This window comes from Schistocerca piceifrons, chromosome 6 (genome assembly GCF_021461385.2).
Source record: "Schistocerca piceifrons isolate TAMUIC-IGC-003096 chromosome 6, iqSchPice1.1, whole genome shotgun sequence".
Taxonomy (NCBI): domain Eukaryota; kingdom Metazoa; phylum Arthropoda; class Insecta; order Orthoptera; family Acrididae; genus Schistocerca; species Schistocerca piceifrons.
The window spans coordinates 322398864-322422116 of NC_060143.1; the positions used below are offsets into that span (position 1 = coordinate 322398864).

Consider the following 23253-nt stretch of genomic DNA (forward strand, 5'->3'; position numbering starts at 1 on the left):
TTGCCTCTCTGCGATGGATATGGCTGGTCTTCATGTTTTCCATCACGGTTGGAGCAGATTTCCGCCTTGGCTCCTCCGGAGACCCAGACTTATTTTAGATTTGACTAAGTTTAAGAGAGATAGTACACCATATTTTACATTCCAATCTAAGTTTTTTAACATTTTAGATGTGCAACACGGTTTTACCATCATTTACACTGATGGCTCCAAACAGGAGAATGTCCTTGGCTGTTCTGTAGTGTTCCCTGATCATGTTACCCGGATTCGCTTCCCTGATGAATATACCATTTTTGCAGCGGAGCTCCACGCTATCCTGAAGGAACTAGAGCGGATGAATCATGTTCGGGGCAATCGATTTCTCATCTGTTCTGATTCTCTTAGTGCCTTACAATCATTGCAGAATCTGTACCCAACTGAAGAGATGGTCCATCTGATATATGACCAACTGTACTCGCTCCAACGGCGGGGTAAGGAGATGTCCTTCTGCTGGGTGCCTGGTCATGTAGGAATATGGGGCAATGAACAGGCTGATCGGGCTGCCAAGGAGGCCTGCAGAGAACAGGATGTGGTCCAGTGTCCTATTCCCATGCAGTCTGTAATTTCTGCACTCCACAAGAAGTACATGGAGTTGTAGGAGGAGGAATGGCTGGCAGTGACGGCCAATAAACTGTGGTTGGTGAAGTCAACAATTCGGCCATGGCGTTCCTCCTGCTGGTTGCTCAGGTGGGAAGAAGTGACCCTCACGCGTCTTCGGATTGGGCACTGCCCTCTCACACATAGCTTTCTATTACGGCGGGAGGATCCCCCATTTTGTGATGCTTTTGGTGTGCACATCTCTGTCTGCCACATTTTAATAGACTGCATTTTATACCGTGAGGTCAAGGGCGGAAGCACAAGTTGATGGGGATCTGCCCTGTGTTTTAGCTAATGATGAGACGTGTGTGTCTAGGGTTTTGAAATTTTGTGATGTGTCTGGACTCTGGCCTAAACTTTTAGGCTGGAGGTTTTAGTGTATTGCAAAGTGGCTGGCTCCTCCCTTTTTTCCTTGCGGTCAACCAGCCGCTTCCATTTGCTATATTGTTTTAGCTCCCTCTACTACTTTCTTCCTGTGTTGTCCATGTTTTACTGCTGACGGCATGCTTCGTCCCACGCTCCGGTGTGGGTAGGCACATATTTTTCCAAGCTTGTTACCCATGTTTTACATTCTGTTTTATCTTACTGTTCTGAGTATTTTCTTGACACCTGTCTCAATTTGTTACTGAGCAGGCACTGAAGACCTTGCCATCGTGTGCCCATACAACCGTCTCCATCACCACCACCACCACCACCACCACCATCTGTTTCATATGAAACAGAAACAAATATGAAATCACTTACTTCACCTAATATTGCAGATGCAAGCAAAAATCAGTCAGAATATGAGTAACACTTTATTCATAATGCAAAATGAAACATGCAGTACACACACCTGGTCATAATCAGGAACATAATACTGTGGCAACAGCTTCTGTTGTGAACAAAACCAAAACAGATATGGAAGACTTAAGAGAGATAATAGGTTGATAACCTTGCAGCACTCAAAGTGTTCAGGCAGCAAACCAAGTTTGTGTTACTGAAAGTGCCTATGTGAGTTTCACCTGCATATCCCCCACTCCCCCTTGTTTACCCTCTCTCATTCCCCACTCCTTTAATTGCCAGGAAGTGGCAAGCCAAGTAACCTCGTAGATTAGAGGAAAGTGGGATCATTCTATCTATATTTTAATAACACATAATAAAATGTTGAACTTTTCATAGCCATATTCATAGCTTGTGTAAATTTGTGTTCCAGTTCTGAGAAGGCCTCTGTGTATGTGATGGAGTTCTCTCCTGCATTCATTCTTTGATCTCTGCATATTTATCAAAGTAGCACATCAATAAATGCCTCAGTTATAAAAATAAAAAATATATATTCAGTGTTGTCAAAGCAGTGGATTAGTCCCCATAGTAACTGGTTGTGCATACTGAATTGTAATAAACTGCATTGTGTAGTTGTAATTTGTGGTAAACAGGTGATAGTTATTCCCCGTATCAGAAGTTTTTTATTCAGAGTTAAGTTACGGCAATTCTAATTGTCAGTAGGTGAAAGGTATGTGTATTCCATTAACCTTCTTGGTATACAGGGTGTTTGGAAATACCGGTTACAAACTCCTAGGACTTGTAGAAGGGAGTGAGAATAGGAACCCATGTCCAGAAACATACTGTTTCCGTTTAAGACACTTTCAGTTCAGATGTTTCATTCACCCACTTCTGCTTGAGAAATTGAATTAGCCATGATGCAGTAGAATTATTAGGTAACAATTCAAAAGGAAACGTAACAAAATATCCATTTATCACTTGAGCACATTTTTTGGTATTAACATTTAAACATTACATTCTGTATGTAGAGTATGCTGGGCTCTTTTTTGTTATGTTTCATTTTGAACTGTTACCTAATAATTGTACTGTGCATGCCTAATCCAATCTTGAAGCAGAAGTGGACAAGTTAAACGTCTTAATTGAAACCACTGTAGAACAAAAATGGTAAGTTTCTGGACATGGGTTCCTGTTCAAAATATTATGTACTGACCCCATCTACAAATCCTAGAAGTTTGTAATGAGTTTCCAAATGCCCTGAATGTTGCAGTCTTACTGTAAATTTTGTTTTTACTACAGCATACTTATTTTCAAGTGTAGTGCATATACCAGTGCCCTTTATTAACTGTTCTCTCCCAATACACAGGTAAAATTCACTGCACAGGATCTTACAGTTGAAGCCAAACATACATTAAAGGCTATTTCACATAATATTGAAATCACTGTTGATAAGTTTTAACTTTAAAATGTTGTAAAAAGCTTTTTAATCATCATAATTTTGTACCTCTTCTTAAGAGACTGCATATTTCGTTGCTGAAAACAACCAGTATCGTATTGTCTTTAAGTCTCAGTCAACTAAAGCAGGCATTATTATTATTATTATTATTATTATTATTATTATTATTATTAGTAGTAGTAGGAGGAGGAGGAGGAGGTTGAAAAATAAACATGTCATACTAATACTTTCCGACTGTTCACAGGAATCACATTTATCTTGAATGGATCAAGACGCCACTGTCTTCACCTTATGTTCAGCAGCTGTAAATGATGAGAATCATTTTAATTGTGAAGAAATAAATGGTCTTACTCCACTTAATGATACTTTTGCAGACTTGGATGAAAATAATAGTGACACTAACAGTCGCAATTGCTCAACTCCAGACATTCGCTACCCAGAAAATATTGGCAGCCACTTAGAAGTCATGGGCATTGAAAATACCTGGTAATTAACAATGTTTGTATGACCATTATATATCATTAAGTAATAGTTTTTATAAAGAATAAACATTCCAAGAAATGTATAAAGTTGCTAGTTTCATGGCATAATCAATCCACATGTACATCAGCATGATTGCTCTGCATTCACATTTAAATTTTTGTTAGAGGGTTCAGAGAAACAATTTCAGACTATTTCTTGACCATTCCATTTTCAAATAGTTTGTGGGGAAAATGAAGACATAAATGTTTCCATATGACCTTCTGTTTCTCTTATTTTGTTACAATGGTTACTTTTCTCTATGTAAGTGGTATTCAATAAAAAAAATTCGTATTTGGAGAAGAAAGTAAGTGATTGAAATTTTGTGAAGAAATATCATTGCAACAAAAAAATGCTTTTGTTTTAGCGACTGCCACCTTAGATTTGCATATCATATCTGTTGTAACCCTATACAGTATGTGCGCATAATCAAACTACAAGTGCCTCCATGGCTGGTTAAAGAGGCCCACTTGCATCGGTGCAGACAGCACAGCATGGCACAGCAAGTGCTGGGTTGTGTGCCAACAGCCATATGTAAGCTGGCATGCCAGTCTAATATTTAGGTGACAGATGTACGATAATGTCCTTCTTATTTAAGTGTTTTAGTACATCCCTGCATGTGGAAACAGAATAAAAGTTCACTGGCTGGAATTCTGATATTGTGGTGTGCAACGTTACAATATTTTCGGTTTCGAGGATGGGATTTTACTCCACATCTTCAGTTTCTCGGTTTGCTATGGCCAGTATGTCAGTGAATGAAATTTTGCAATATCTTGTTGAACAGCAGTGGCCCTCTCACCAGCCAGCAGAAGTCTCTCTCCAAAGCACTAAGCAATTTGACTGCTCCGTTAACATGCCAGGGTTCACTGCCACTAACAAGACCCCCCACCATTTCCTCCGTATAATGGTTCTATGAAAGATTGGGACATGTAAGAAAAATTCCTTCGTCAACATTTCCGAGCTTATGGAGTCACCGACCTCAACGTTTGTAAGACTTTCTGTCATGGATTTCTCCTTGTGTTTATCACCTTTAGTGTCAGCTGGCTGCCCCTCAAGACGTCAGTTAGTCTCTGCTTATTACTGCAAACATACTGATGCTATTGCAGGTCACATTGAGTTCTGCTGTTGTCAAAAGTAGCCACATCAGTCGTACAGAGCTTGTGCTACGGAACTTCAGTGTTAGCTGTTGTTGCCAATTTGTTACTGACGCTCTCCAGGACTCGTATGCTGATTCAGTGGTTAGTGATTCTATAACATGCCTGGCCTCTGATATAGAAATTCGAACATGCTTTACAATGTGAAAATCCCTCTCACAGAAGCTTTGTGAACATTGACCAATCGTTTGTAGTATCTAGGGAAGCAGGATCTAAGATAGAAGCTTGATGTGATGTAGACACCATTGCTTCTCATCATCGTCGCCGTCATTTAACTTTGTGACAGTTTTCTTCTCCAGTAGTGTATATAGTAGTTGTTCGGTCTTTGACCTTTCTAGTGGTGTACAATGCCAACACTGAAAACTTATTTAGATTAGAAGTGTCAAAATTTTTGATTTCTCTATTTTCAACAAAGTGCGTCCGTCACTGGATAGAGTTCTATGCCAACAACTGGATGTACTCTGCTTGGAATTTTCCTCAATGTTTTCAGAATGTTTAGGGTTTCAAGGTTCACATCACACTAGCTTTACAGGAGCAAGTCAAATCAGAACTCAATTGACTTATATGCTTGACTGTTTTCACATCTGTCTCCTCTAGTGAACGGTGTACTGTGTTGGTAATTGTTGCAAACCCTAACAGCAAGCTTTGGCTCTGTGGTGATTTTAAACAGTCTGTAAATTCGTAGACTGTTCTTGATACCCATCCCTTACCCCATCAGGATGATGAACTCGTAGCAAAGCTTTTCAGGGGTCAATATTTTTCCAAAAGGAGACTTGTCAGAAGACTACTTGCAACTGCCTTGGATGATGATTCCAAGCATATCCTCCTAGTGAATATCCTCTTCAGGCTACACCAATAATACTAGCACCTGCCATTCAGTGTAGCTAGTGCCCCTTCTACTTTCCAATGATTTTTGAAGTGACACACGGCCTCTGTGCCAGGGTAAATGATATTGTGGTTTCTGGTTCCTCAGCAGATGAACACTTGAAAAAACCTTTGTGCCTTCTTCACTGTGTTGCAGGCTGCTGGGACTGGCTGTAACATGGACAAATCTCAGTTTTTTCATCCATCTGTCCTCAGTCTTGGTTTTGAAGTCTTGCATGCTGACATCAAGCCTTTATGCCAGCATGTTGATACTGTTGTGGCTTTGCTGCATCCTACCAATATCAAGGAGCTGCAGGCTACCAATGTCAAAGAGTTGCAGGCCTTTCTTGGAAAGACTGCATACTACCATAAATTTCTTCCTGATACAGCCACTGTGGCTCAGTCTCTTCATGCCCTCTTACATAAAGGTGTTCCTTTTCTCTGGTCACCCACCTGTGAGCATGCTTTTACCCTGTTGAAAACAAAATTATGCTCAGCACCTTGCTAGGTTACCTTCTAACCAGGCCAACATCTTGTTTTGGCCACAGACACCTCCCAGTATGGTCTTGGGACTGTTCTCACACACAAATACGTGGGTGGTCCCAAGTCCCTATTGCTTACTCTTCCAAAACAGGTGCAATAGCACTACTCACAGATTGAAAAAGAAGCTCCTACTATTGTGTTTGTACAAAAAAGTCATGCTTTCCTATACTGTTCTAAATTCCATTTGGTTGCAAATAATAAACCTCTGCTTTCTGTTTACCATCCTTGGGTATATCTACCAGACAAAGCAGCCCATCACTGGCAACACTAAGCTCTGTTATTGTCGCAGTATAACTACAAGATTCATTTCTGCACCACGTGCTATTATGGATGCTCTTTCTCAGTTCCCAATTGGTACCAATCCTGCATTTGATTAGGATGAACTTGTGTTTCCATTTAGACGTTGAAGCCCAAAACATCGTGGGTGGTTTTCTCATTACCTTTTCTCAGATTTCAGCAGCTGTCATGGTCGATCCTATCTTATGTCTAGTTCAATTTGTCCAACATGGCTGGCTTATGGACTGAGCTTTGGATCCTTTCCATAATTATTGTGTTCTCTGCCACTGCCTCTCAGTTCTTGATGGTGTATTACGTCTGGCTACTGAAGATTCAGTGCTGGGGTTTGTGATCCTGTCCACACTGCAGCAGGATGTCGTGCACCTTCTACACTTGGACCTTTGAGCTGTTTCTTGTACACTCATTGCCCCTCAATTTCATCTTCACTCCATTGGTGAGTCAGAGCAGCTGGTCTGTACATTCAAAACTCAAATGGAAAAATATACCATATTCTCCAGAGGAAGCCGTCGCAAGGTTCTTGAGCTCATATACGTTCACTCCAGTTGGCAACTGTAGCCCAGTAGAGCTGCTTCATGGCTGCCAGCCCCATACATTGCTTCATCTGCTCCTGCTGACACCTGGATGGTTCTTCACTGCAACTCTGTCTGGGCTCAGCCGCCTGGGCCAGCAGTTTTGGCCAATGCCCTAAGTGGATACCAGCAGCCGTCCATCGGGGACAAGACCATCTCTTGGTGTCACAACATTATGACCAGCTCTGCCCAACGTGCCAGAGACCCTGCCCCCCACGACTGCCTCCACCATCAGTGTCAGCCCCCATAGACTGACTTTGTTCTGGTTGCCACCTCCACCGGATGGCATAGGCAGCTCCAGGTTTCCTCCATATGTGCAACCCCTGCTGCCACTGCCACCGCCATCATCTTCTCTGCTGTCTCTGTCGCCAAGTGCGTGCCTGGATGTGGGTGCGAATACACTGTCTCCACCACTGGTGCTCTATTACTGTCTCTCACGTGGGTGTGTGCCGTGCCTGTCCATGCCCGCACCATTTCAGACCGTATTCTCCTGTGACAGCACGACACATACCCCAGCAGTTATCCCTTTCCAACAAAGGTGTGGACATCTTCACAGTTAATTTTTTACCAAGAGGGAAGGACTGTTGTAAGCCTATGAAGTTAGTACACCCAATCATGGCACTTACCTCTTGGGCCAGATCTGAAGAAGCTGCCTCACATCGGTGCAGACGGCCTAGTACGCACGCCAGGGTCCTCGGCCAGACTAATGTTTAGGTGGCAGATGTATGATCCGTGTTAGACTGTGTGTTGACGTAGAACTCATAAAGAGGACTTCATACGTTTTATTGTTGTTGCTTTTGTGCCATTTTGATATCTTGTGTAAATCATTATACAATTCATTTTGAACTCCTGATGTTTGTAATGCGTGGTAAATCATGCCATCAGATGCAGGCAGTCTAAGAGGGCTACTCGGATTGTCTCCTAAAAGCAGTGGTCCTACTCGTATAACACTTCCATTGGGAAGTTTTACTAGTTGACTTCCTGTCAATAACTATGGAGTGTGATCTTTGGAAAAGGGCATCACTAATCCAATAGAACAGCTGAGAAGCACTCCATAGCCATGAAATTTGATTAAAAGCTGATTGTAGGAATGATGTCAAAAACCTTTGCAGAAATATAGAAATATAGAACAAATTTGAGATCCCATGTGAGTAATACTCATTATTTCATGTGAATAAAGAGTCAGTTGTGTTTCACAAGAATGATATATTTTGAATGTGTTCTGGTTATGTATCAATAGATCATTTCCTTCCATGTATTTCATGATGTTGTAACACAGTATATTTTCCAAAATCCTACTACAAATCAGTGTTGATGAGATGGATCAATAATTCAGTGAAATACTTCTGTTTTCAGTTTCAACATTTTGTTGACAGGGAACCAGTGACTTCTTCAAAATTCCTTAAATTGTTTATTAATGATTCTGTCAGCAGTTGCAGTATTTATATTCAGGGAGTAGTTCAGAGTCTTACAGGTTCATTTTCAAGCCTGGCCTGCTGAGGCTGCATTGACAGTGCCTGATCTTAATAATAAACATCAGAGTGGCAACACATGCTTTATAAATGTTTAGGGAATAAATGCTACAATCCACACATGCCTCTTACCAAGTCGAAATCAAACTTCCATTCCTTTTCCCCTCAATTTTTCCACACAGTTTTTGTGTATGTTCATGAATGTAATAATCTGTCAAAATAGTAGTGAATTAACACCAATCAATAAGGTAAAAAAAATTAGGATAGATACCAACCTGGCTGACACCGGTCTGAATTCAGATCATGTAAGTATTTAAATGTCAAACTTATTCTCCTGTATGTCCACTAATGTTGCTTGAAACCACCATCCATTTTGTCTCGGGCTTCCCTTATCTCTTGGAATTCAGCCATGAACTTCTGTGGTGTATCCACCATCCATTCTCCTACTTTTATCTCCAAATCTAAACCACCACCCAACCCCCAATCCTCCTGCCCCTTCCTTCTTCCTCAACATTTCAGTTTCACTTCAGTCTTAATTATAGCTAGCACCTTAATGTATTGCCTGATCCATTTGTTCGTTTCTTGTAGGTTGTTTAGTTAAATGGCTCTGAGCACTATGGGACTCAACTGCTGAGGTCATTAGTCCCCTAGAACTTAGAACTAGTTAAACCTAACTAACCTAAGGACATCACAAACATCCATGCCCCAGGCAGGATTCGAACCTGCGACCGTAGCGGTCTTGCGGTTCCAGACTGCAGCGCCTCTAACCGCACGGCCACTTCAGCCGGCGGTTGTTTAGTTATTCTGAACACACATTCCTCAATCTTTCTATTACTTATTTAGCAACTCCATTTTTCAGTGATATTTGCATTAAAAATCTAGCTTGCTGCCATAAATTAGAACAGGTAGTACATGTTAGGTTATTTTTGGGTACCAAATGTATCCCAGAACTTTTTTACTCCTCTGATCATCATTAGTGTTCATTCCTTATCTTAATCTGCTTGAAATACAAAAAATCCTACACTTTTACAGTGACCTTGTTTCTAATTTGTACTTCTTCCCCAGAATTTGTTAGGTTTTCAAAATCACTATTAACTTCTTCCATTCACTGTTAAGTTTATCTGAGCTGTATGCAAACAATGCATCCACAAAAAGAAAGGTCATTCAAAACTGTGCCATCAACACACATTCTTTCCTCATTTTTACTGTTTAAAGATCTGAAATAATGTACAGAAAGTTCTGATTGAAAATGACAAATTATTTAGGAATAAAGGAGGCAAAAGTGCTGCATCATTGGGTTGTACAGAAGCTAACCAAAGGACAGAGCTTGGCTAGGTTTCAAAATGCACTTCTTTTTTGTAGCTGTAGGAAAATCGTGGTCAAAAGCGGATGGGGAGGGTGCAGTGAGTTACCTTAGGTTTAGGCGAGGAAAGTTCTGGAAGTGAAGGATGTGTTGTTAAGGTTAGCCCCCATCTGCACAGCTCAGAAAAGCTGGTGGTGGTGGGGAGGATCAAGATGCATGGGTTGTGGAGCAGTTGTTGCAATCTCGCATGTTGTGCCTCTGCGTATTACTGATTTTTTTGGCAAGAGTTTGGCAGTGGCCATTCATTCTAGTTGACAGTTGGCCTTTTGTGGGGTAGGATAATCCTGTGACAGGACTGGAGTAGGTATGCTAGATGGGTGAATTGGGCAGGCCTTGCATCTAGGTCTTCCACAGAGGTATGATTCCTGTTGCAGGCGATTGAAAGTGGGAGTGATATATGAATGGACTTGGATGTTGTGGAGGTTGGATGGGTGGCAGAACATCATTTTGGGATGTGATGGAAGTATCTTGGGTAGGATGTCCCTCATTTCAGGGCATAATGATAGATAATCAAAACACTGATGATGAAGGACATGGTTCAGTCTTTCCAGTCCGTGGTGACACTGGGTGACAAGGGAGGTGCTTCTTTGTGGTTGGTTCTTGTGATGGATGTTAGGATCAAGTGTGTGAGGATATGGCATGGAAAATCTGGTTGTGAATTAGGTCTGGAAGGCATGGCCTGTCTGTGAAGGCCTTTGTGAGGCCTTCAGAATACTGGGCGAGGGAATTCTTGTCACTGCAGATATGTCTACCATAGGTGGCAAGGCTGTATAGGAGGGATTTTTTGGTGTGGAACTTGTGGCAACGGCCCAAGTGCAGGTACTGTTGGTGATTGGTGGGTTTGATGTGGATCAAAGTGTGGATGGAGCCATCTGAGATGAAAATCGCGTCTAGGAAGGTAGCACAATGGGTGGAGGAGGACCACTTGAAGCGGATGAGAGGGAATGTGTTGATGTAGTGAAGGAATGAGAATAATGTGTCCTGGCCTTGGGTCCGGACTATAAAGATGTCGTCAATAAACCTGAACCAGATCAAGGTTTGGGGTTTTGGGGAGGTAGGAATGTTTCCTCTAGGTGGCTCGTGAAGGGATTGGCATAGGGGGGTTGCCGTACAGGTGCCCATGGCTGTGCCATGAGGTTTTGTATATCTTCCCTTCAAAGGTGCAGTAGTTTTGGGTTAGGATGTAGTTGGTTGGATGTACAAGGAATGAAGTGATGGGATTGGAATGTGCTGGGCGTTGAGAGTAGTGTTCAATCACGGCAAGGCCATGGGCCGGAGGGAAATTGGTGTATAGGGAGGTTGCATCAATAGTAAGGAGTAGGGATCCGGGATGTAAGGGTGTGGGGATGATGGAGAGCCAGTGCAGGAAGTGGTTTGTGTCTTCAGTGTGGATGACTAAATTTTGGATAGTTGGTTGGAGGTGTTGATCAATGAGGGCTGTGGTAGACTCTTCTGCAGTGGTGAGAACTTCCTTGCCCAGTATTCTGAAGGCCTTCACAGACAGGCAGTACCCTCCAGACCTAATTCACAACCAGATTTCCCATGCCATATCCTCACACACACCTGATCCTCACTTCCATCCCAAGAACCAACCACAAAGAATCACCTCTCTTGTCACCCAATATCACCCTGGACTGGAACGACAGAACCACATCCTTCATCAGGGCTTTCACTATCTATCTATCATGCCCTGAAGTGAGGGACATCCTACCCAAGATACCTCTGACCTCTCCCAAAGTGGTGTTCCACCACCCACCCAATTTCCACAATATCCTAGTCCATCCTTATACAGCTCCTACCCTCAATCCCCTGTGACAGGAATCGTACCCCTGTTAAGACCTAGATGGAACACCTGCCCAATCCACCCGCCTCGCATCACGTACTCCAGTCCTGTTATAGGCTTAGCTTACCCATCAAAGGCCTGGCCACCTGTGAAAGCAGCGATGTTCTATACCAGTTCTGCTGCAACAACTGCACGGTGTTTTACAGTGGTGTGACAACCAACCATCTGTCAGCTAGAATGAATGGCCCCTGCCAAAGTCTTGCCATAAAGGTGGACCACCTAGTAGTACAACACGCGAGATTTCAATGGCTACTTGATATCCTGTGCCATCTGGATCCTCACCACCACCACCACCACCACCACCACCACCACCACCACCACCACCAGCAGCAGCTTTTCTGAGCTGTGTAGATGGGTGCTATCCTTACAGCACATCCTTCACTCCTGTAACCTTCATTGCCTAAACCTAAAGTAACACACTGCTCCCCCACCATCACAACCCAATTGTGTGTGTGTGTGTGTGTGTGTGTAAAATTATTATGTTTGAATGAAGAAGACATTTTAATGCCTAAATGTGACTGTGTTCCACTACTATGAAACAGAATAGTCACAAAATTAGAGATACCATTTATACCCTTCACATAGTGTTGGCAAATGTTGTTACTATGAGTGTTATAAATTCATATAATGGAAAGATAGTTGAGTGATTCACAGGTACATAAATAGGATTGAAAACATTTTCAAGCTTTCCGTTGACCAATGAATGCTTCAAATGTGTATTTAATGAATACCTTTACTCTTTTCATTATTTGTGTTGCACCCAGGGCCTTACAGTATAATAATTAAATTATAAGCTTTTGTTATTTTGCAGGGTTGATGATGGCTTCACCAGTCCTCCAAATTCAGACTATGCTATACCACTACCAGCACCAACTGGGTTCGATGATGTGTCATGCTTGGATGCAGCACAAAACACTGAAAGTGGGCCCTTCCCTGAGACCGACTTAGGGATGCTTTTTTCAAACGAAAATGAAACATCAGATGATGTGAAAGGTACCGTGATATTTCTGTAACAGTTGTAATAACTAAAAGTCCACTCGTATTGCAACCATGTTGACTTAGTGCAGGGAACGCTGGATAAGCTGCAAACTCAGCTACGAAAATACATGTGCATTATTAAACCCTGCGACCATTATAACATAAAACACACAGAATTACATACATGGGCCAGTGCTATAAAAGTGTCTTAAAAATTAGTAATTGATAATGTCTGTTTTACTTTTTCAAATGTTAATAAGGTAGCATACCTGAAAGTAATTAATAACACTGATTTATATCATTTGTAGTTATACCCCTTTCTTAATTGTGAAGTCATCTGTGGAAAAGTAATTAGATTCATCAGAGCCAGGGATTTGTAGGTCAGGGTGAATTATAATCTGAAAACTGGACTTCATAATCTCATAGTAATGCAGTGTGGTGTAGCCACACAGAGTTTGTAGGAAACTTTGCAGTGCCAAAAGACATGCTAGCATGTAAATCCTGTATAGTCACATATTATTGGGTAGATTAGAAGATAATCACCTCCCACCAATATAATGTTATGTAACATCACATATGCGTATTCTGCGTGTTGTAACAACAGAAACTCCATGTAGAAATATCAGCAATGTAGGAAAAGACAGCTTGCTACTTACTACCATAAAGAAAATGTCAAATTGCAGACAGGCTCATTCCTGGGGTTTGTGGGACGATTGGGAGTGCAAGAGGAAATGGCATGGGAGATTTGTTTGTGGGCTAGGTGTGGGGGATAATGCCTGCCTCCCATGCCATTTCCCCCCTTACACCCCTAATCCCCCCACCAACCCCAAGAATGCACTGCAAACGAGTGTCCCCTTCATCAGCCAGTACCACCCTGGACTGGAACAACTGAACCACATCCTTTGCCAGGGCTTTGGTTACATATCATCGTGCCCTGAAATGAAAGACATCCTCCCCAAGATATTTCTCACCCCTTCTAAAGTGGTTTTCCGTCACCCATCCAACCTCTACAACATCCTGCTCCATCCCTATGCCACTCCCAATCCGAACCCCTTGTCACAATAATCATATCTATGTGGAAGACCCAGGTGCAAAACCTGCCCAACCCACCCACTCAGCACTTCCTGTTCCAGTCCAGTCACAGGTTTATCTTATCCCATTAGGAGCTGTGTCACTTGTGAAAGCAGCCTGTCATTTACCATCTTTGCTGCAATCATGTGACAAACATTTTATATTGGTATGACTACCAGTCAGCTGCCCACCAGGATGAACAGCCCCTGCCAAACTGTGACCACTAGCAAAATAGACCACCCTGTGGCACAACACAGCAGCTGAACATAACACACTTGATTTCAATAGCTGCTTCATTACCAGAGTCATCTGGATCTCTCCCTCCACCAACATCTTTTCTGAACCGTGCAGATGAAAATTATCCTTACAACATATTCTCCGCTCCCGTAATTATCCTAGCTTCAACTTACAGCAACAAACTGTCCCCACACCCTCCACCCAACAGTTTCCACCCTCTGTCCTATCATCTCCTCCACTTTCTCATCTCCCATCTTGTTTATCTGCAGCCCTCTTCCAACACATCTGTCTGTCTTTCCCCACTCCTCTCCCCCCACCCCCATCCCCACCCCTCCTGCCCCACTACCTCCGGAAGCTGCACAAGTTGGCAGTCCAGTCCCTAAACACTCCACCAGACAGCATTCATCTCTCTCCCCACCCACACACTACTATCCCTTCCCCTTCCCCTTCCTTGTCCCCCTCCAGATTGCTGCTTACATCCCACATGATGCTGAATTCAAGCCCAAGATGCTGAAGTTGGCAGTTTTGTGTGTGTTTACTGACAAAGGCTGTGGCCAAAAGCTATCTGTGACTACCTTTTAGTTGTGCCTGTCTGCAACTTGACATGTCATCTTTATGGTAAGTAGCAATCTGTCTTTTCCTGCGTTGTTAACCATGTACATGAAATGATTTTTAAAAATCGAAATATTTATGTGGCTAGACACAACATTATAAATGATAAGATTATGCGAAAGACAGAAAAAACACACACACACACACACACACACACACACACACACACACACACACACACACTGATAGATATATATTGATTGTTTTTTAATGTTTCATGGGCCTAATAATTAACCTGCATATTCATTTCCAAAATGGCCAAAATGTTACAGAAAATAATCTAATCCATATAGATAACGACTTGTTACAGTGTATGAATGTGTTGAAGTGCCTCAAACTACTTGCTTAGGGAGTGTTGTCCTAATCATTTCATCTCATCTTCATTGAAGTGGAAGTTACCAAAGAGGCATCAAATAGAAAGACTTCATCAAGTGGCTGAGTAACCCCACAGGGGTCACCTGTCTTATACTAGCATACTATCATTTCATTATTTTAAGGAGACATACCCAAATATACACTGAATGTGTATAAAATAAAACAACTTTATATGTGTAAGCAATGTGAGGAACTGCGTCTCAAGCTCAGGCCCATATTATGCATTCAAATTTAACTTTAATCAAAGTGCTAAATGAAGAATGTGATAATCAAAAACAATTACCTATAAATGGTTAAAAGAGATTTTGATAGCCAGAGTATATATTACATCCTGAAAATGTGAAATCTCTCATATTTATAGTGTGTGACTCTTATTGAGTAGATACATTGGTAATGTGGTCATTGGAAAGGTAAAGGAAGAGTAAACCTGGAGCTCACACTTAAAAAATAACATAAAAAAGACATGACAGCCTACATAATATCTAAAGTTAAACTTTTGAACCTTATTACGAAACACATAAGCAGGCATTTTATTTATTTTTATAAAAAGATTTAAAAGTTTAAATTTAGACATTGTTTTTGCATTTTGTATGATGTTATGAATCAGCTCTAGGTTTACTTTCATTCACTTTTTCAATGATCACATTATCAAAGTACCTCCTGTAGTGAAATCAAGAATGGAAACTCCAGGCTGGAATATAAACAATGTAAGGAACTGATAGATAGCTACGTAACTTAAAGATGACACGTTAAGTTGCAGACAGGCATAGCCAAGACACATAAACATTAACTTTCAGCCACAGTCTTTGTAAGAAAAAGAAACAAAAAACACACACAGTCATTCATGCAAGCAGGCACACCTTACGCACACATGACTGCCATCTCCAGCAGCTCAGACCAGAATGTAACTGTCAAGTAGAATGGAAGCAGCAATCTGCATGTGGCAGATAACGGGAAGGGATTGCAGTTGAAAGTTGGGGTAGAGAAGAGCTGTCACAGTGTTAAACTGTGGGGCAGAATGAAAAGGGAGAGGACCAGGGAAAGATGAGCAGAGGGCAGCACACAAATAAGATGGGAGAAGAAAATAGGGAGGAGATGTCGGGACAGGGGGGAGTGAAAACTATAAGTGGAGTGTGTGGAGACAGTATGTTACCATAGGTTTATAACACTACAGGCTAGTTGTAAATTAGCAATACACTGATAATGGTACTCATGTGAAAGGATACTTATTTGACTGTGGTCAGGCATAATGAAAAGGTAATATACTATTTATGTTTCTCTAAAGATTTCTATAGAAAGGAAGCAGTAGCAGAACAAACGGGAATTGAACCAAGGTTCTATTAGTAATCATGTTAACTGTAATTAATGTAACAGGAAATGGTCACCAGCCTAATTAGGCAAAGTTGTACCAAGTATTAATAATTTTCATAAAGAAAGTTAACTATTAGGATTGGCTTTACTTGATACTGAAATTCTGTTTTGCTGATCGGTTAAAGACAGTACACACTTCAGCAAGTAATGTACCAGTGATTTGACATGAACTACACAGGAGGAATACTATTGTGTGTTTAGGCAACAACTGGCTCTCGGTAACACTTCCTATCTGTACATTGCAGTAGGAAATTAATGATGATTATAGGTAAATTATTACAAATGATGGAGCCTGCTAACTTGAGCAAGGAGTTCTTTTGCCAGTTTAATTATAGGAAATTACCACCATTGAAATAGTTATGAAGTAATTGTATCTTTTGTACTGATTATTATTTGTCTTCTCAAGGAACATTCACTTCCTTGTACTATACAGCTCGGATGGGACATGTGAGACCTGAATCTAGTGTAGTTTGAATACTTGTAGCTATTTGCTTGTTATAGTACACACAGGTTATAAGAATAAAAGTTGTACTCCTTGAGTACTCCTACTGTAATATGAAATTTAAATCTTGGTCAACTATTAGCATGGGGATCCAGAAACTAGGCTGCACATTTTATTCACAACACAATATTAGAAACAGTGTTAACTATATAACACATGAAATAATGAACACTGTTATCTCAATAAGAAAAATCTTTAAATGGAATACTTTATATCATCTCGTAGTAATTGTACTTTGATGAAACTTTAACAAATCTTTAAAGAAAATTACATGAAGTATTTCAAAACTTATGTTACCCAAATAATTATGTACTTTACAACTCCACAAAGTTTATTAACCTTTGTTTTAAGTTCAGTAAAACAGGAGACTTGGAATTATCATAGTACTTGGGACAGGACCCTGTCTAGGTAAAGGGCTAAGGATAAAACATGGTGGCTCAGTACAAAGTTTGCAGAATACACAATTATTATTGAAAAAGAAACCACATTAATGGCCAGGCAATTACACAATACTCAACTGATAATTTGAGATGAAGGTGGTGACAGTGTCGATCTCCTGTGTTGTTTAAAAAAGGTGGCAAAAGTATCCATGGCTCTTCCTGTGCAAGATGCTCTGAAAATTCTTTCTGAGTGTCAGATTTTCATAATAAAGAGCTAACCAAAGTATGGCATGGATAATAATTCAAATTACTTCCATATCTGAAGTCAGATAATATAATCTTGCTGTTCTTCTTGCCTCTTTCAATTCACTAGATGTGCGCAGTTTGCCTGCTAGCCACTGACTGACTCGTGCCACACAGGAGCCTTGCAGTTCAACCGCCAGTTCCATTTTATCTATTTCCACCTTGCCAATTGCATTGCGGAAGGACTTCCCTCCAAGTTTTACATGATTACAAACCTACTTCCCCTATGCTTGAACCAGTATTACAAGTAAAGTTTTAACATTTTCTATCTTTTTCAGTGTACTACTTTTGACATAACATCTATAAATCAATTACAGTTACATAAATAATGAATAAAACATTTACATGGATGTTAAATCGGAGAGCATGGTTATACAGTAGACAAATTAAGTAAAGACAGACAATGAAGTTAGATAGGGCCATTATAGTTGATATCAGTAATAGTGTTACAGGTTGAGGCTGGTATAATTTCAGGAGCAGAGAATATGTTATAAGGGTAACTTCCATCTGTGCAGTTCAAAAATCTTGTGGTGGAGGGAAGGATCAGAATGACTTGGGTAGTGAAGCAGCCATTGAAATCAAGCATGTTATGTCCAGCTGAATGTTGTGCCACAGGGTGGCCTACTTTGCTCTTGGCCACAGTTTGCCAGTGGCCGTTGATCTTAGCGGGCAGCTGGTTGGTAGTCATACCAATGTAAAAAGCTGTGCAATGATTGCAGCAAAGCTGGTATATGATATGGCTGCTTTCACAAGTGGCACGGCCTCTGATAGGATAGGATAAGCCTGTAACAGGACTAGAATAGGAAGTACTGTGTGGATGGATTGGGCATGTCTTGCACCTGAGTCGTCTACAGGGATATGATCGTTGTACCAAGGGATTGGGATTAGAAGTGGCATAGGGATGGACTAAGATGATATGGAGATTGAGTGGGTGATGGAACAGCACTAGGATTGGTGGGAAGGATCTTAGGGTAGGATGTCGATCGTGTCAGGGTCTGACGGTAGGTAATGATAGCCCTGGCAAAGGATCTACATCTACATCTACATCCATACTCCGCAAGCCACCTGACGGTGTGTGGCGGATGAGTACCTCTATCGGTTCTCCCTTCTATTCCAGTCTCATATTGTTCGTGGAAAGAAAGATTGTCGGTATGCTTCTATGTGGGCTCTAATCTCTCTGATTTTATCGTCATGGTCTCTTCGCGAGATATATGTAGGAGGGAGCAATATACTGCTTGACTCTTCGGTGAAGGTATGTTCTCGAAACTTTAACAAGAGCCCGTACCGAGCTACTGAGCGTCTCTCATGCAGAGTCTTCCACTGGAGTTTATCTATCATCTCTGTAACACTTTCGCGATTACTAAATGATCCTGTAACGAAACGCGCTGCTCTGCGTTGGATCTTCTCTATCTCTTCTATCAACCCTATCTGGTACGGATCTCACACTGCTGAGCAGTATTGAAGCAGTGGGCGAACAAGCGTACTGTAACCTACTTCCTTTGTTTTCAGATTGCATTTCCTTAGGATTCTTCCAATGAATCTCAGTCTGGCATCTGCTTTACCAACGATCAACTTTATATGATCATTCCCTTTTAAATCACTCCTAATGCGTACTCCCAGATAATTTATGGAATTAACTGCTTCCAGTTGCTGACCTGCTATTTTGTAACTAAATGATAAGGGATCTATCTTTCTATGTATTCGCAGCACATTACACTTGTCTACATTGAGATTCAATTGCCATTCCCTGCACCATGCGTCAATTCACTGCAGATCCTCCTGCATTTCAGTACAATTTTCCATTGTTACAACCTCTCGATACAGCACAGCATCATCTGCAAAAAGCCTCAGTGAACTTCCGATGTCATCCACAAGGTCATTTATGTATATTGTGAATAGCAACGGTCCTATGACACTCCCCTGCGGCACACCTGAAATCACTCTTACTTCGGAAGACTTCTCTCCATTGAGAATGACATGATGCGTTCTGTTATCTAGGAACTCTTCAATCCAATCACACAATTGGTCTGATAGTTCATATGCTCTTACTTTGTTCATTAAACGACTGTGGGGAACTGTATCGAACGCCTTGCGGATATGGTTCTGTTGTTCCACTCCAGGGTGGTATTGACTTACAAATGGCTGGTTCATGTGGGTGGTGGGAGGAATGGGAGTATAGGGGGAAGTGGCATGAGAGATCTATTTGCAGACTAGGTTTGGAGTATAGTACCTGTCTGTGCCTCCCCCCCCCCCTGAATCATGGACCTTGCCGTTCGGGGGGAGGCTTGCGTGCCTCAACGATACAGATAGCCGTACCGTAGGCACAACCACAACGGAGGGGTGTCTGTTGAGAGGCCAGACAAACGTGTGGTTCCTGAAGAGGGGCAGCAGCCTTTTCAGTAGTTGCAGGGGCAACAGTCTGGATTATTGACTGATCTGGCCTTGTAACACTAACCAAAATGGCCTTGCTGTTCTGGTACTGCGAACGGCTGAAAGCAAGGGGAAACTACAGCCGCAATTTTTCCCGAGGGCATGCAGCTTTACTGTATGATTAAATGATGATGGCGTCCTCTTGGGTAAAATATTCCGGAGGTAAAATAGTCCCCCATTCGGGTCTCCGGGCGGGGACTACTCAAGAGGACGTCGTTATCAGGAGAAAGAAAACTGGCGTTCTACGGTTCGGAGCGTGGAATGTCAGATCCCTTAATCGGGCCGGTAGTGTAGAAAATTTAAAAAGGGAAATGGATAGGTTAAAGTTAGACATAGGGGGAATTAGTGAAGTTCGGTGACAGGAGGAAGAAGACTTTTGGTCAGGTGAATACAGGGTTATAAATACAAAATCAAATAGGGGTAATGCAGGAGTAGGTTTAATAATGAATAAAAAAAATAGGAGTACGGATAAGCTACTACACACAGCATAGTGAACGCATTATTGTGGCCAAGATAGACACGAATCCCACACCTATTACAGTAGTACCAGTTTATATGCCAACTAGCTCTGCAGATGACGAAGAAATTGATGAAATGTATGATGAGATAAAAGAAATTATTCAGGTAGTGAAGGGAGACGATAATTTAATAGTCATGGGTGACTGGAATTCGACAGTCGGAAAAGGGAGAGAAGGAAACATAGTAGGTGAATATGGATTGGGGCTAAGAAATGAAAGAGGAAGCCGCCTGGTAGAATTTTGCGCAGAGCATAACTTAATCATAGCTAATACTTGGTTCAAGAATCATGAAAGAAGGTTGTATACATGGAAGAACCCTGGAGATACTAAAAGGTATCAGATAGATTATATAATGGTAAGACAGAGATTTAGGAACCAGATTTTAAATTGTAAGACATTTCCAGGAGCAGATGTGGACTCTGACCATAATCTATTGGTTATGAACTGTAGATTAAAACTGAAGAAACTGCAAAAAGGTGGGAATTTAAGGAGATGGGACCTGGATAAACTGACTAAACCAGAGGTTGTACAGAGTTTCAGGAACAGCGTAAGGGAACAATTGACAGGAATGGGGGAAAGAAATACAGTAGAAGAAGAATGGGTAGCTTTGAGGGACGAAATAGTGAAGGCAGCAGAGGATCAAATAGGTAAAAAGATGAGGGCTAGTAGAAACCCTTGGGTAACAGAAGAAATATTGAATTTAATTGATGAAAGGAGAAAATATAAAAATGCAGTAAATGAAGCAGGCAAAAAGGAATACAAACGTCTCAAAAAATGAGATCGACAGGAAGTGCAAAATGGCTAAGCAGGGATGGCTAGAGGACAAATCTACGGATGTAGAGGCTTATCTCACTAGGGGTAAGATAGATACTGCCTACAGGAAAATTAAAGAGACCTTTGGAGATAAGAGAACCACTTGCATGAATATAAAGAGCTCAGATGGAAACCCAGTTCTAAGCAAAGAAGGGAAAGCAGAAAGGTGGAAGGAGTATATAGAAGGTCTATAGAAAGGCGATATACTTGAGGACAATATTATGGAAATGGAAGAGGATGTAGATGAAGATGAAATGGGAGATACGATACTGCGTGAAGAGTTTGACAGAGCACTGAAAGACCTGAGTCGAAACAAGGCCCCCAGAGAAGACAACATTCCATTTGGAACTACTGACAGCCTTGGGAGAGCCAGTCCTGACAAAACTCGACCATCTGGTGAGCAAGATGTATGACACAGGCGAAATACCCTCAGACTTCAAGAAGAATATAATAATTCCAATTCCAAAGAAAGCAAGCAGGTGTCGACAGATGTGAAAATTACCAAACTATCAGTTTAATAAGTCACAGCTACAAAATACTAACACGAATTCTTTACAAACGAATGGAAAAACTGATAGAAGCCGACATCGGGGAAGATCAGTTTGGATTCCGTAGAAATGTTGGAACACGTGAGGCAATACTGACCCTACGACTCATCTTAGAAAATAGATTAAGGAAAGGCAAACCTATGTTTCTAGCATTTGTAGACTTAGAGGAAGCTTTTGACAATGTTGACTGGAATACTCTCTTTCAAATGCTGAAGGTGGCAGGGGTGAAATACAGGCAGCGAAAGGCTATTGACAATTTGTACAGAAACCAAATGGCAGTTATAAGAGCCGAGGGGTATGAAAGGGAAGCAGTGGTTGGGAAGGGAGTGAGACAGGATTGTAGCCTATCCCCGATGTTATTCAATCTGTATATTGAGCAAGCAATAAAGGAAACAAAAGAAAAGTTTGGAGTAGGCATTAAAATCCATGGAGAAGAAATAAAAACTTTGAGGTTTGCCGATGATACTGTAATTATGCCAGAGACAGCAAGGGACTTGGAAGAGCAGTTGAACGGAATGGACAGTGTCTTGAAAGGAGGGTATAAGATGAACATCAACAAAAGCAAAATGAGGATAATGGAATGTAGTCGAATTAAGTCGGGTGATGCTGAGGGAATTAGACTAGGAAATGAGACACTTAAAGTAGTAGAGGAGTTTTGCTATTTGGGGAACAAAATAACTGATGATGGTTGAAGTAGAGAGGATATAAAATGTAGACTGGCAATGACAAGGAAAGCGTTTCTGAAGAAGAAAAATTTGTTAACATCGAGTATAGATTTAAATGTCAGGAAATCGTTCCTGAAAATATTTGTATGGAGTGTAGCCATGTATGGAAGTGGAACGTGGACGATAAATAGTTTAGACAAGAAGAGAATAGAAGCTTTCGAAATGTGGTGCTACAGAAGAATGCTGAAGAGTCGATGGGCAGATCATATAAATAATGAGGAGGTATTGAATAGAATTGGGGAGAAGAGAAGTTTGTGGCACAACTTGACTAGAAGAAGGGATCGGTTGGTAGGATATGTTCTGAGACATCGAGGGATCACCAATTTAGTATTGGAGGGCAGCGTGCAGGGTAAAAATCGTAGAGGGAGACCAAGAGATGAATATGCTAAGCAGATTCAGAAGGATGTAGGCTGCAGTAGGTACTGGGAGATGAAGCAGCTTGCACAGAATAGAGTAGCATGGAGAGCTGCATCAAACCAGTCTCAGGACTGAAGACCACAACAACAACAGCCTGTCTGTGAAGGCCTTGGGGATCTCAGGACTGAAGACCACAACAACAACAACCTCTCTGTGAAGGCCTTGGGGAGACCCTCGGCATACCTGGCAAGGGAGTTCTTGTCACTGCAGATACTCCAACCCTGGATGGCCAAGCTGTATGGGAGAGGTTTGTTGGTGTGGAAGGAATGCAGGTACTGTTAGTGGGTAGTGCGTTTCATGTTGACAGAGGTATGGATGTAGCCATCAGAGAGGAGGAGGTCAATGTTCGGGAAGTTGGCACCCTGGGTTGTGGAGGACCAAGTGAAGCGGATGGGAGAGAAGGTGTTGAGATTGTGAAGGAACAAAGATAGGTTGTCATGGCTCTTGGTCCAGATGATGATCATCATCAGTGAACCTAAGCCAGACAAGGGGTTTGGCATT

General features: G+C 41.6%; 1 protein-coding gene across 1 annotated transcript in view; it reads left to right on the forward strand.

Annotated features, from left to right (window-relative positions):
- Window positions 1–23253, forward strand: part of LOC124802551 — a 193775-nt gene that overhangs the window by 48293 nt on the left and 122229 nt on the right. Inside the window, 2 exon segments of the mRNA XM_047263415.1 lie at window positions 3093–3334; window positions 12284–12465. Coding sequence (XP_047119371.1) covers window positions 3111–3334; window positions 12284–12465 — 406 coding nt within the window. The 5' untranslated portion in view covers window positions 3093–3110.